The sequence below is a fragment of the Poecilia reticulata genome, chromosome 6 (assembly GCF_904066995.2).
Source record: "Poecilia reticulata chromosome 6, P_reticulata-male-v2, whole genome shotgun sequence".
Lineage (NCBI taxonomy): Eukaryota > Metazoa > Chordata > Actinopteri > Cyprinodontiformes > Poeciliidae > Poecilia > Poecilia reticulata.
In genome coordinates this window covers 8,482,823-8,498,723 of record NC_088835.1, presented here as the reverse complement: position 1 = coordinate 8,498,723, position 15,901 = coordinate 8,482,823, and the positions used below count along the sequence as shown (strand labels likewise).

Here is a 15,901-nt window from a genome sequence, read left to right as displayed (position 1 = left end):
TCTGTTTAATTAATTTAATCTGTCAATTTTACCAGTCAATCTCAGTGGGCGGGATTAAGTGCTGATGCCTGACGTCTGATTGCCTGTTTCTAGATATGAATTTGGTAAATCTTGTGAAATGTGTTATGTTTTTTTTTTGTTGTTGTTAAGGGCTGCCTTATCTACAAACTCTAGTAAACTGAAATTCAATTCATAACTAAAATGTATTTTGTGAGTTACAAGCGAACTGGACAAGGTTGAAATAAGATAATGGCCTTCCGCCCTTTATTAAGATCCATTTTTGAATGTTTGCTGTTTGAGTAGGTTATAATATATTGTAGTGGAAGTAGACAATATAAAAACGAGTGGTGGGGCTGATTTTCTCTGCCTTGTGAAGGTCTCCCTCTGGTGGCCAAAGAGAAAACCTTTATTTTTTAAATTGGAATACAAGACAACCCCCTTCATTACGCTTCAAAATCTGACATGTCTACTTTTGGCAATAATTATTTGATAGCTCACTATTAACTTTAAATACTACTGTGTGTTTACTAATATACAACTTTTCTAGTACATTACTAACCTTCAACATGGTTATTACCTTTTTACGCCATTCTGTTCGATTCTAATCTCGCTTCACTGCTCCGCCTGGTCTTTAATCCCATTGAAGTGGATTCCTACGGTAAAATTTTAACGGGATGTTGATTTTCTGCCTCGTTTCAAAATTGTATTCTTCCTGTAGTTTTAGCAAAGGCAGCAGAGGAAGTGAATGAATTAATTTAGTCCCTGTTAGCCGCGCTTACAAATACTGAATTAACATTAACAACTTGCATTTCTCTCTTCACAGTGTGGGACAGTTAGCGCTGCAAACAATTTCCGGTTAGCTTTATAGCGTCGAACTGGCACATTACGTCACGGCCAAACGGTAACGATTGGTTAACTAGGCCACGCCTCCAGGAAATCATTTCTCAGTAAGAGTCCAGACCCTAGCAAAACGCAGAGCAAGGGGCTAGTTTTTACCACTACACTAACTGATGGGCCTAATATCAATGCGGCGGATCACCTTTATTATATATATTCTTGTACCTTAAAAAAATATATTTGATAACTTTTTTTATGATTGGGGTAAGGCATATGAATCAAAGTCAACATAAAGCCCTATTATGGATAGAAACATAAAACTTGTCTGTGAATATGGTCGCCAAAACACACAAACTTACTTAAGCTAAAAAGACACAAAGACAGCATGTATATATAAAAACATATATTTATTGTTCTGTTACAGTCGGCTAACTTGTTCAACAATTAACGGCAATGAAGCCAGAGGACGTACTCTACACATTGTCACAGAAAGCATGACAGAGCTCCTGTTCTTTAAAACTCAGTGGCATTTATCGGCACACATGACGCATCATCCAAACTTGTCGAAAGCCGGTTCAAAGGATGTCCTTCAGCCAAAGTGGTTGTTCTCCTCATTAGGCAAACTCAGTAAAATACTGTACACTGTGGCGTGTGAAAACGGAGATCTTCTCTGGTCGTTTGTTCGCGTAGGACAGTGATAACTACTCACTTTATTCTTCCTCCAGAACATGCGAGAAGAAAGAAAGTCAAGTAAATGACTAAATAACTATCAGGTTCTAACGAGAAATAGAGGTGCTCTGTACTCAATAAAACAGTGTGCAGATTAAAATAGAGAAAAGGTTAAATTTATATATTTTTCTAAATAAAGGCGGCCAGCCACCAGTGCTGTCCCACACACATTCCTCACCACACTCTACTGCAGTAACAAACTCACTCCTACTTTCTTTTTTTTTTTTTTGCCCCCATTTTGTGGACCATTGAGTTGCTACTGTACATCTGCAAGCAATGATCCCTTAGCAACGCTTCTGCTGCAGAGTCTGTAAAACAAACCGGATCCAGTCAAGTAAACTTGTGTAAAAGTGTTGAATCCAACTTAAAGATGTTATTTGTTGAGTTTGTTCAAAATGAAATTCTGAATGGTGGATCGGAGACTCGAGTACCTGCATTGACTCTACCGAATCGCAGCTAGAATGCTGCGATCAATAACACCGATCTCTTTAGTTAAAGCTGACAAATGAGCTGGATTTACTTCAGGACTGGCTGGATTAGAACAAGAGGATGAGAAACATATCCCAGTGGTTGAGTATTTCCTTTCAAAGATGCTTAAATACTTTTAAAAAATGCAGTTCAGTAGGAGGATGCGGCGAAGTTCAAATGTCTAACCACATCGTCCAATTCCCAACTTTTCCCAGTCGTGTCGCGTTATGACCTCAGGCGTCCGCAGAGGGCCGCCGCCACTCTGACTCAGTGTGCAAATATCATCCGTAACTCAGAACTGTCCAAAAACAACTTGACAAAAACAAGACAAACGAACAAAGACTCGTTTTTTTGCAGTCCATGAAACATTCCGTCCGATGGAAGATGTTCACTCTGAAATTCACTTGTTTCTTTTTTTTCATTCCCTCCCAAAAGTTGCAGGACTGAAATAAAATCAGTTTATGTGCCACAAAAACTAACAGAGGAGTCAATTAGTCAATCGCTGTGATAAAACAATCCATTGCACAAACATTGAGTAGAGGTCAGACTTGCAGCCAAGAGAGGATGTGTCCAAGTTTCATTTCAGTGAGTGTGAAGGCATTCAGTTCAAAAGCAGACTAGCTTACGGTTTTTAAAACATTTAAAAATGTGGAGTGATGCAAACCTTAGGGCCAGTCTGCAAAAGATCGACCTGCTGTGCATTCAGATGAAATGTGACGATCCTGTTAAAACTACAAATCAGTAACTCAAAAATGTACTTTTTATTTTTATTTTTTGATTAGTGACCAAACCATGCCAAGAGCAACCAGGTTGATAACAGAGCTAAGTTACTGAATGAAAGACTGAATCTAAGTTGGTCACAGCTGAATTCAGAGGGAGAACAGAGAAGTAAGTTACTTATTTTATGTGGTAAGACGACTACGATTCTTTCAGGCTGCAAGTGAGTGAGAGAAAGCAAGACTTCAAGCACATACCAGGAAGACTAAACATTTGAGAGGAGAATTGCTCAGTTTCATCCTTTTTGAAATGCTGACAGCCTTTTAGAAATCTGGGAATTACCCGTTTTTCTAATGCAAACTGCACTAATGCTGCTAAACACCAATATAAGTTGGCAAAGCTAGTTTAATGTCAACTCTGTAATAACTGTTCTCATTTTAATTAATAAAATCCTTTTTTACAGCAATTGCTGACACACAGTGTGACATTGCCGATTCTCCTAATATAATTAATCACACAGTGCTAAAAGACACAATTCAATGATATTTTCATATCTTCTAATATTCAACTAAAATCAAAATCGAAAGCTTCACCAAAACCAGATCTGAAACCCACATGTCTCTTATGTAGCCAGAAAACCCTATCATTTCATGCTGCAGTTGGCAGCTTGTGGCTGATCTTTGGTTTCAGTGAGTCATCATCTACTCTGCATCAGTTTTGAGTTTTAAACCACTAAACTGTCATGACGACACCAGTGTCCTCATAGACCCATTGACCTGCCTGTAAGTGTTAAGGAGTTAAAATTTTGATTTTGGTTTATTGGTTGATCTTGGTTTATTATTTTTCAATATCAAATCATCTATGTTTTTTTTTTTTTTCAACCCTAAAATTAATCTAATCCGTGATTGGGCGCTAAGAGCGTTCTAAAGAACCTGATGGCTAAAATCTCCTTGCATGTTTGGTAACTTGTTGCTGCTCCTGATCAGATTGACTCCTGCAGACTTCCTGTGCTTCGGCTCATTGCTGAACTTGATTTAAGAACATTGCAGTAATGGGATCTGATCATGAGGTCGTGCTGTTTGCTTGATGAGATGCCGTCTCTCTCGCCGTGTGGTCCGACGGGGAAAACAAACCGCTCCGCGTTCGGCTGGCGCTCACCGTTAGCTTACATCACACTTCATCAGCTGAAGGGAGCAGAGACAGAGGGGAAGAAGTTGGAGGTGTTGCCATAGTAACAGCTTAGAGTTGCTGTGGCTGAGCCAGGTGGTGGGCGTGCGCCGGATGTGTTTGGGTTTGGTTCTGGTTGTGGGGCTGCTGTGGCGGCTGCTGCAGGATGTGGACCACGCGGCCCAGGCTGTCCGTAGTGGCGAAGGCCAGGTACTGGCAGCACAGCCAGTCCTCCAGGCTCACGCTGCAGGCCGTGTCCAGTGAACGCTCCGCGAACTTTATCATCATCAGCGTCCGTTTAAGGTCCAGCCAGTTCTGTAGTGTAGCTTCCCGTTGGCTGGCGGTGGCCCCCGACACGGGGCCGGCACCGCCGCCGCAGCCCAGGGCCTGGAACAGGTCCTCCCGCGGCCCCCAGAGGAGGCACTGCAGGCAGGCGCGCGCCTCAGACATCTGGATCCGCTCCGACGGGTTGACTGTCAGCAGCAGCCTGGCCAGCTGCTGCAGCCCCTGGGAGTAGAGCGACCTGACGGGCAGCGGCGGAAGGTCCGCCCAGGTGTACTCTCGCTCCTTCAGGTCCGGCATCTCCTCGAATGGGTTGGGTCTATGCAGCATCTCGTAGATGAGAATCCCAGTCTGGAACTCGTCACACTTGCGGTACTGCGTGGCTGTGATGATCTCGGGCGCTAGCCGTGACTGGTCACGCAGCGTTTCCTGGTTGGCCGCCATGAGGCTGCTCTTCTGCTTGGCTTGGGAGAAGTTGCTGATGATGAGGCGTGCAGGGCAGGTGGAGGTGGCGGCGGCTGAGGCCCCCGAGCTGTTGCTGCTGCTGCTGTTATTGTTGGGCTCGAGCACGTCCAGGTTCCAAGGGTTGCCGGGCTGGCAGTGGACCAGCAGCAGGTTCTCCAGCCGCAGGTCGCAGTGTGTGACGTGGTAGGGCTTCATGTGCTCCAAGCCGCAGCAGAGCTGCAGCAGCAGGAGGCACACCTGACGCTCGTACAGCTCGGGGTTGTGAGCGTGCCGAGCCACACCCTCCCCCACGAAGTCCGCTACCGTCTGAAAGGGCACCTCGCGCGTGATGACCACCACTCGGCTCCTCAGCTGACCCGCTGAGTTCATGTTCCCCGCCGCCGGGACCTCATCCGATTTAGCTTTCGACACTTCAGAGTCTGTCGGTTTTGTGTCCATCTCTGTCTGTCCTTCATGATTCTTGTCTCTCTGCTTCTCCTCCTCCTGCTCCTCTTCATCTTCTCCCTCCTCTTCCTCTTCCCAAGGCAGCAGTCGGGCGGGGACGTCAGCCAGGAAGTGTCCGCAGTCCTGCTGGATGTTGAAGTGCACCGGGAGGCTCTGTCTCACCGCCAGGCTGTGGAAAAACTGCTGCTGTGTCTCCTTCACATGACTGCGACAGATCTGCAGATCAAAAACAGCAGATTTTAATTTTTACCATTTCATTTACTTATAGCTTCTGCACTTTTTAGTCGTTTTTTAAATTGTTTTACAAAAAAGGCAACATTTAAGCCTGTTGCAGTAAGCAGTTAAACAACTGATGGTATGATAAAACAAAATCAACTTCCATTCTGGTGTTTAATAATTTTTCAAGGGCATTTTTGTTTTTAAAAACTTTTTAATCCATTTTATTTATGACTTTGGTCATATTTATTTATTTATTATTATTATTTTATTTACTGGTTTTGATTATTTTGGATATCTAAAATATATTCCATTTAGTTCAATGTAAATGTTCTTCACAAAATTTTTGTTTATTGGTATTTGAGAGCAAAAAAAAACAACCATGACTGTCAGGTTAATTGGCCTCTCCAAATTGCCCGTAGGTGTGAGTGTGTGTGTGCATGGTTGTGTGTCTCTGTGTTGCCCTGCGACAGACTGGCGACCTGTCCAGGTGACCCCGCCTCTCGCCCGGAACGTTAGCTGGAGATAGACACCAGCAACCCTCCGGACCCCACTAAGGGACGAGCGAGCGAGCGAGCGAGTGAGAATGAGTGAGCGAGTGAGTGAATGAGTGAATGAGTGAATAAATAAATAAATAAATAAATAAATAAATACATAAATACATGGATGGATGGATGGATGGATGGATGGATGGATGGATGGATGGATGGATGGATGGATGGATGGTATTTGAGAGGCCAAAGTTTCATTATTATGCCATACCTGAAAATGGTAATAAAAAAACAATAGTACAGTTTCTCGCAACAATTACTGGGACAACTTATCATCCATCAAAATCTGTTATTGAGACAGAAATTACCATATTATAACAAACAGTGACCTCCACTGAAATCTTTGAAACGGTCAGAACTGGTGACTTCTTGGCTAAACTTTTTGGTTGACTTTGAAACTTTCTTTTTTCTTTTGTTCTTGTAAACTGAAGCAAATATCGTGTTAGTTATGTACAAAGTGAAACAAAAGTAGAAAGCAGTTTTCAGAAAGAGCAACAAGAACTTCTTAGATCACAGTGGACGTCTACATCAGGACTGATGTAAAGTTTTCAACCATACCTTGATAGAAATTACTTAAATTTAGTTTGATGATAATAAAAGCAAAAATTAAATCCAAAATGGTGCAATACATAACATTTCAAAACTGAAGGGGGATGGTGCTCTTACATATTCAAGTACGAGGGAGCAGCGATCTCCACTATGTCTCTGCTGAAGTGCATCATGACAGAGACGAGGAAAATAAAGAGCAAGATGTGCAACTGTGGAAAATCACATAACCAACTTTAAAACTGTGTGATGAGCACTTACCCAAAGTCAGGAGAATTAATGAGGGTTCTGGTGCTCAGGAATGGTCAGCCAAACAACAACAATAACAAAAAAAGTCTCCGAGAGCCAAAAGCGTAATGGTCTGCGAGATTACCAGAAGCAGAGGGACGCCTCTGAGCAGCAGTAAATAGCTTTTTAATTCTGCAAGAAGAAAACCTCAGCTACTGGAAAAAATTAGCTGTAATAAAGCACAGAGTAAATTTATTTCCCTTAATTTGTTAATTTGATTGTTTTTAGGGAAGTGCAATGTTTTAACATGTCAGTCACGGTTTGATAAGTAAAACTTGGTTGATATAAGTAGTTTACCAGTCTATGTTTTTTCCTCCTTGTTCCCATTTGAGAATAAATTTCTTAACTGAAACAGTGTGGTTGTTTTTTCAGTGTCAAAATGGTAGAGAAATATATATACATTAGACATAACACTAATGATCATTTTAGAGATCCGTTAACTGCTTAATTGGATAAAAAATAAATAAATATTGAACCACTGAACCACAAGACAAAGATTTTTTTAATCTTAAATGAAAAATGTGAATACTTTTTTATATAGTTTTGGCTTAATTGCTGGGTGTTATTCTTTCACCAAATGGTCCTTTTTTGAGTTTGCATAATCCAGTTAATTAATTGATTGCTAAATTAGTTTGCAATTATTTAAATGAGCGATTCATCATGATCAATCTGATGAGTCACTTCATATGTGAGTGTCTGTTTTAAATAGATTAGTGTTATTTCATTACTGTAACAAACCCATTCCTTTCTCCATGACAAATCTTTAGTCTTATACGTCAAGCTGCCAACATGTCTATGGAGATGTTATTCACACATCAGCCAGCATAACTTTCTAACTCCGAGTGTGTCTGAATCGGTTTAAAAGGTTTCAAGCTTTAGCGAAGGGAAACTGGCATGTTGGTGCTTGTTTGTGCTCTGCTGCTTCTGCCAGCCTGTTTTATACAACACAAGAGTGAATTTGAGCCTGAAAAGGCAAAACTTTGAAGTCCGGTCAAACTCAGAAAGTATTTTATGAATAGTGCAGCGTCTACTTTAACTCTTTAGACTCTACTAGCCACGGCAACCTTTTCGTCTGCACACACGCACGCACACACGCACAGGTTTTATTGCACAAGAAAGTATCCTCAGGGCTCAAAGTTTAAGTGGCAGCACTGTTATGTAAACACCTTCCTGTGCTTCTGTGGAGGAAGTGGGAGGAGTTCACATCAAACAAACAAAACACGAGGACTTCTTAAGGCAGCCACCACCGGACACAGGATTTTCTTCAAATTCCCTGCTGGTGTCAAAGCAAACACTCCTTCTAATCACCGTTTAGCAGGAGAATCAGACGTTACATGGAGCGTTTAGGGATTATGTTATTAACTGGAGTATTACGGTGTGTAATTCAGAACCACTTTTATTTATTAGGTGTAATTAAACCAACACCATGAAGCTCATTTATAGAGGCGTTCAAAAACATTCACACCCTTGTACTTTTTCCTGTTAACTATGATGTATTCTGTTGCCATTTTCTGTGGCAGACCAGCACAAAGCAGAACATAATTGTGAAGGTTGGTCTACCAAAGAAAAATCTGAAATTTAAAATCAGTCTTCTTGAATCCTCTTTTGATAGATTTGCAGCTGCTGGTCTTGAAGGAGTTTTGGATATTCTTACTTCATAGGCAGCCCCAAATGAGGATCAACAAACAAAACCTTTTAAGTTTTGTCACGTATTCACAGTTGGTTTCTGGACTTTGAATAGGCCATTCTGACCCATGAATCTGCTTTGATCTAAATCAAGGGTCTCAAATTCCTGTCCTTGGGGCTGGTGTCTGGCAGCTTTTAGATGTCTGAATCAAATATTTAGGTCATTAGCTGAATTCTGTTACAAGGCTGAGGAGGTATGACCCAAACTATAGTGTATTTAGGGTTTCTATCTGACTGGACACTGAATCAAAACTTCAGTTGTGCATCGTTTGAAGCCTCTAACAGGTTTTTACCTGGATTGTCCATTACTCAGGTCATATCGTTCCAGACTCTTCACCGTTCTGTCCCTCACATTTATTAAATACTTAATACTTTAAATACTAAAGATCACTATGAGATTAGTTGATATAGGGGGCACGATTTAAATGTGGAAGCTTTATATTACAGAATACGACATAAAGGGGGCAGAGGGGAAGACAAAGAGAAGAGGATGCAGCAAAGGAACTGATAATGGGACTCAAACAGGACAGTGGCACTGAGGTATTTAGCCATTTTTCATTGCAATAATATGACAAATGTGAAAAAGTTCAAGAGGTATGCCTTCAAGGAGCTGTACCTCTACCATTCATTCATGAGTTTATCAAAGAGTGCCAAGGGTCAAATTTTTTTTTAATGTTTTTATTATTTTATTATTATTATTTTTGTATTTTTGTATTTTATTTTTTTAATTAAAACTATTAAAACCTTACATCATGTTAACCTGGTGTAAGGATAAGGTGATCAGCAAAACTACCTGACGCTCACCTTGATGGCGTAGTTGACCAGTGGGTCCTTGGCGTAAGAGGCGGTGTAGTAGACGGCGTCCCCTGCCTCACAGCACGGTTTGCCGGTGGTCAACCTGAAGTGTGACCAGCTGTCAGTGCCAAATCGAAGGTGGTCCTTCTGGCCGGCCATGAAGCGGTCCTCACATTTCGACGCCAACTTCCGTAGGGTGTCCGTGTGAAGTCCCCGGATCCTGCCCACCACCTCATCCCAGCTGTCCAAACCCCTATAGAGAGCGGGTCTATGTGGCTTGGAGGCCCCTCCGCCAGTGGCTCCACGGCCCGCAGTCCGACCCCTTCCGCCCAGAGACTCTGTGCTTGGGAAGACCCTCTTGTCCTTGCCAGAGGTAGCGACTGGTGTGGAAGCGGTAGGCGGGGGGCTGAGGGCGGACACGCTGTTAGTCAGGCGACCCTTGCTTGCGGCTGCGGAGGCGGATGATCTCTCCAAAGAGTCCCCACTCTCCTGGTCGTGAGCTCGGTGCGGCTCCGAGCTCAGAGAGGAACTCTGGCTAGCCGTCTCCCAGGTAGAGTCCAGGTCATACAGAGGGTTGGCCACGCTCAGGTTGGTGCCGCCCGGTTTAGCCTCTGCCCGGGGTCGGAGGGCTCCCTGGCTGAGCTCTTTGACCCCGAGGCTGGGTTCAGTGATGGAGCGAGGGACAACCTTCTTGGGCAGAGGCGGCGGTGTAGCTTTAGATGCTGGCTGCTCCGCGGAGCCGTCAAGCTCCATGGAGGACAAAGTGTCGTTGGAAGCCTTGAGGTTCCGTGGTTGTTTCAGTGGAATCATGTTGGCTCTTGATTGACCTGCAGGAAGAGAAAGATTAGTTTTTAAATGTCTGAAAGGTCGAGCTCCTCAGGTGTCAAAGGTTACCTTTTGGTTCATCATAAATCTGGAGGTTTAGTAACTCGTGGGGAATTCAGCAACAACTATAAAGAGCCTTTTTGATAAACTTCTACTGGTCAAACAATTTTATTTTTGTAACACATTAATATGTGGAAATCCTTACCTGAGGACTTTAAAATAAAAGTAAGACTAAAGGTTGTGCCCTTTGCATGACAAGTATTTAAAAAAAAAGGACAGGGTTTATAAGGTCACCAGCACTGATTTCACTCCACAGGGAACTCCCAGTTTTCCTAGAGGATAATAAACTGCATAGAGACAGAAGATAACTTTTCCAGTCAACTGCTGCTGTGGAGATTTACTGATCCCATCAGAGTGGTTCTGGCATCCGATTTAGCAAATCATTCCCCCCCACTGTATAAAATGAGCAACTCCTTACGTGGAAGTCACGCTGCCGTCGCCTTAGGGATGTAGTCAAAGTCTTTGGACAGAGCAGTCGGGATGAAGTAAATGAGTCTCCGTAATCCTCCCTTGAAGGAATAGATTTAATGTGTTCCTCCAGCAATCTGCGGTAATCCGTTCAAGGAAGCAGACGTCTCCCTTGTCCAGTCGCAGGGATCTTCTGTTGTGACTCAACTGAATTACATAACTTGATGTGTTGCTATGATTAAACCAAATTAATTAAATGGTATAACTTATTTTTTTTATTTACTACATCCAAGCTAGGTATTTACATGTTGTACAAAAAGTAAATGGCGAGAATAATGAGATGAGGAAGTTTTTAGGAGTTTCCGAGGTTTGCAAGCATTAAGGTTACAATGCCTTTAACAAATTTGGGAAAGCCTGCAGCAGGGACATGCTGAGTTAGATGGAGGAATGTGGCACACCTGCGGATGTATTTTTAAGCCAACGCCTCAAACTTTCTGCTCCTTTTTGTGTCATCATGGTAAAAATCTAAAGATATTGGGTAAGGATCATAATTGTGGACCTCCACATCTCCAGTTCATCATTGGGTACAATTTCTAGAAGTCTGTAGTGCCAGGTTTATCTGTTTCAATTTAAGTTTTAATGAATTATAAAAGCACAGAAAACTCCAGCCACCGTAATCTTCAAGAAGAAGCCAGGTTTTGTTTCCCAGAGTACTAATCAGGGGAATAAAACAAAAGACTTTGTGAAGATGCTAGCCTAAAGGTGTAAGCAGAGCGCCGTTCTCCACAGCGACACACTAACAATGGTTGAAAGGCCGCTCTGCAAGGAAGAAGCAATAAAAAATGCTTTACTGCGAGTGTCTTCAGGGACAAAAACATTAATCTTAAGAGACATGTACTGACGTCTGATGAAACTAAAATGTAAGTTTTTGGCCAAAATGATTGTTTGGAGGAAAATGGGGGATATTTACAAGCTTTAGAGCAGAATCTAATCTGTGGGATGTGGGGATTTGCAACATCATGTCTTGTGGGAGTTGTTCAGCAGAAACGGGCTCCTGGACTTCACAGAAAGACGGCATCATGAAGAAAAACATGAAGGGCAAATATTGAAGCAACATGTGTGGATGTTAGCCAGGGAGCTAAATCTTGAATGCAAGTGGGTCTTGTTACATTTGTTACCAAGTGGTGTAAGAAACAAAGCAACAAAATGTGTTTTGGACTGGACATGTCTGACTCAAACGTTTCTATAAAATATTGGAGAAATATGTGTAAACTTCTTTAAAGAAATAAAAAGAAATGATCTCTTATTATCATGGCATTTAGCAAATAGAAATTTGGCAAACCCAACAGACCTAAAATACAATCAGTTAGGTCTGAAGTAATATAAAAAAGAAAAAAGGGTTATGTATTTTTTCAATAAAATGCATGCATTTTAATAAAAACTGTTTTTATCAGACTATCATAAGAATTTTTCAAAGAAATTTCTTCCAAATTTATAGAAGGCAGTGGGTAAAAAAAAAAAAAATCGGTTTCAGTGTTTTGCGTTGCTCACTTTCATCTCTACAGATTCAGATTTTTAAGATATAAAACTCTGATACATTCCCTGCTTCTAATTTTGTTTTCCAGTAACTAATTGCCTCCCCCGCCCACTCCCATCTGGGCCCCAAAACTTTTGTAAAGTTTCTGTTCACACAGCTTCACTTTATACATCATAACTATCATAAAGCTCTTGACATGCATTTGAACATCAAATACATCTTGGAATTCTTGTCACTCTGACCACAGATGTCAAGGATCAAAAATGCCACCTTGTCCACATTGTGGACATTAGGACATCAGCAAGAAATGATTGATGTAACAAAGTGATTGTTGCATCAATCACTTTGTTATTGATGTAACAAAGTGATTTAAGATTCGGCAGATTTGAAACAACAAAGCTGAGGTGGGAGGGTCCTGGTGGTAAGACTGACAGATGACAGAAGAAACAGATGAACACCAGGAGACGAGAGCAAGTAAAACAAGCCTACCTCAGTTCCACTAACAGTTTTCAGCTAACGCGGCGCAGCAGCTGAGCAGGGAGGCGGAGAAAAACACTCTTCTCTGCTCCCATCTCCAGAGTCTGTGCGGAGTTGCTGGAGGAAACGGGCAACTCTCCCACCAGCGCCGAGTGAGGCGGCGAGCGCTCTGCCTCCTCCTGCCTGATGCTCTGATTAAACTACAAGTTGGTGCAGAGTGAGGGAGACGCTCGCATGTGTGCGTGAACGAAGATGAAGAAGCAGGCAAGAGGGAGGGCGAGTCAGTTCGTCAATGTCGACTCGGCGTGGGTCTCAAAGCAGAGGTTGTGATCGTCCTCCCCGCCGCCAAGCAGAGGTGATGTGCTCTGGAAAGTTTCTCGTTAGACCAACAGTCTCTCACTCTCCTGCCGCGTCTCTCATTAGCAGCGTGTAGCTAAGTAAAAATAGGCTGCAGGCAGCAGCTCATCAGATGACATCCAGGGAGCTTTTAACACAATCCCAACACATCGAACCACCACAACAAGTGTGCGCACTCCGAGCTTCACATACACAAACGCTGCTCACACGCGTTTAAAGTCTAATTAGCAAGTAGCGCAGAACAGCAAACATATTTAGTCCCTGATGAGTCATTTAACAGAAAGAGAGAGACCCACGCGCCGGCATGTGCAATGAGAAGCGCCTCACTAATGTTTCTGCTCCACAATACCCATTGTTTCTATTTCTCGTTCTGTTTCGCACCGCCTGATCGAGGCCCGATGCTTTCCCTCTCACACCAGAGCTTCATATTTCAAGAGGCCAGCAGGCAGCACCTGCCAGCTTCACTGAAGCAATGATCTGCTCTTTGTGCTTCAACAGACTCTGTAGTGCTGGCATTTCTTTTACACATTAACAGCTGTGTTCACATTGCGCCTAAATAGATAAATAAAACTCAAAGCTTAGCGACTGTTTTAGTCATCCAGGGTTCTGACGATGCATCGGATAATAAAAGTGGCACATTCTGCAAATTTTTTATTTAATCACTTTTGCCTTTTTATACAATATAAAAAAAAAGGCAAATAAACAAGTAATTAAATTCCTTTTCTAATAAAAAAAAAAACAAAAAAACTTTTATCGTCTAAAATGCAATAAAACAGTATTCCCTTAGTGAACGCCTGATCATTTGTAGCAACGTGTGCATTTTGCAGCTAAAAAAATACTTCTAATAAAATGAAAAGCTCAGCCTTTCTGCTTGATTTAACATCAATACAGTGTAGGGCCAATCTTTTTGAAATTTTTGGACTAATCAATTAATAACTGGATAAATATTCAAACTGGATGAAGCCAAAACTTTGCCACTGGATGAGTTTTGTGTAAAACATATTTAAATTTTTTTTTTTAATATATAAGGCTACATGTATGTAGTTTAGTGTTTAGTTTTTTAGTGTTGTAGTTTTGGCTCAATTGTGTTGTTTTTTTCAGCAAGTGGCCTTTTTTTGAGACTTCAGTCAATGATGAATCGATTGCTAAATTAGTTGACAATTATTTCTAGACTTATGCTGGAAGAATTCACTTTCCTGTGAATCCTTTATATTTAATTTTATAACAACTGTTTTGAGAAATTGCTTTAAATGAGAGCTGAATGGAGCTGACCCACTTTCTGTCACCTGTGAAGAGGGAATCCTTGTGCATAGAAACACCCATTTTCTCTGACATCTTCAGTTTTATAAATTCAAACTGATCCAGGATCATATGTCATAAATAAGCCTGACAGTATAGTATAATAAACAGCTGCATATCAATTGGAGCCGGAGCCATCATGTGTCGTTTCCTGTGACTTGAATTCTGTGTTTGACAAACTTCCTGTGGCTATATTCTCGTTTTATCTGTCATTTTTAAACAGAAGTTAATAGGAACTCCTTCACAGCTTTGCTAATCTAATCTATGTAATTGTTACAGGGCTGACAGGCAGTAATATACTTTTTATCATCACCATGGAGATGATTACTGGCCATTTTGGATTCTTTACAATGATACATAGTCAGTTTTCAATTTTCTTCCCTCTCTTTCTGGTTCTGATTTCAATTTAAACACATGATGTGTGTTTCTGCACATTTCTATCAACTGCACCAATCAAATCTGTAAATAAACTCACAGTCTGAATTTTTATCTAAATGCAGAAATGCTGTATTCTGCTAATCCCTGAAATATTGATGCGATTTGTCAGCACATGGGCATTGCATACCGTCTGAACTCAGACTAACTTTTTAGTTTAGACTACAGTTTTTCTCATCCTTCTTCCCTCTGGTGAGGAAGGAAGGATGACGGTGAAGATGGAGGCTTTGCTGAAGAGACGAGCACTGAGGATCAGTTGTGAGAGCTGAGCTCATAGGTCTGTGTGCCTGGTCACAGACGACAAAGTCAGGAAAAAATTTAGGATCAATAAACAGACTGTGACATTATTATAACAACTTGACTCATATTTATCGCTGAAGATCTTTTGACATTGAAATCTGGGCTTTCCAGTCTGTTAAGCTCCTCTGTTAAAACCGAATCCATGTGTCTGTGCACTGATGGTCAGCTGGCTGAAAGAAGGCCTCCACACTTTTCTACAAAACAGACAAATCCAACTGTTCTGGAAAAATCATTTCCATTTATGGAAAAAAACTAAATTAAGAGGAAACTGAAATTACATACGACTCATGTTAAGGTTCTGCTAAAGTTGGAAAAATACTGAATGACTATTTGATCCAAAACGTCCAATAATCAACCAGCACTTATCAGATTGCTACTTAAAAAAGATGTTTATTCTGTGTCCAGGCAACAACAGTAACATAATAATAAATAAATGTCAGCTGACACTATTATAGCTGTGGTAATCAGCTTGTTGTTTCAGCAGCAGCAGGAATAAGTGTTGCTTCTAACACCGGATCATTAGGAGAACCTGCACCTTCAACTTCAGCACCAGTTGGGATGAATATAAAGCAGGTCAATATCTTGCATTAATGAGCCTCTCAGCTTTTTTATCCTCTCTCTCTTTTTTTATTCTTTCCCTTGCAAGCAGGCCACCTGATGGCTTTTCATCACATCCGTTTTTATAACCCTGGGCTTTAATATCCGTATCCGACCAGAGGATTAGGATCACAGCACAAAGACGTCACTGTAATTACTGTCAGATTAAACCTGAGCACAGCAATAATGCAAGCAGCAACCCTGCGGTCAGTCGTACAGTACATTATGCATGGTCAGATCCTGGTGGAGCGTGACTGTGCATGGGTAAAGATAATGTGCTGCAAATCATATTTACAAAGGTGAGAATGGTCAAAACTGATTTTTTTTTAATGTGCTCATTACTGTAAAATATAGCTGAAGGTTTCAATTATCACTCTGATTATGTAGGAACCAGATGTTTATGAACTGGAGCTCC

The 15,901-nt window shown here is 41.5% G+C and overlaps 1 protein-coding gene across 4 annotated transcripts in view; it reads right to left on the bottom strand.

Moving 5' to 3' along the window:
- Nucleotides 1-1,225: 1,225 nt before the first annotated feature.
- The window catches only part of peak1 (pseudopodium-enriched atypical kinase 1), a 92,274-nt gene continuing 77,598 nt past the window's right edge, over nucleotides 1,226-15,901 (bottom strand). For all 4 annotated transcript variants that reach the window (XM_008411173.3, XM_008411171.3, XM_008411174.3 and 1 more), the window contains 2 exons: nucleotides 9,201-10,018; nucleotides 1,226-5,325 (listed from right to left, as the gene is read on the bottom strand). In XM_008411173.3, coding sequence (XP_008409395.2) covers nucleotides 3,991-5,325; nucleotides 9,201-10,018 — 2,153 coding nt within the window. In that variant the 3' untranslated portion in view covers nucleotides 1,226-3,990. The remainder of the gene's footprint in view (nucleotides 5,326-9,200; nucleotides 10,019-15,901) is intronic.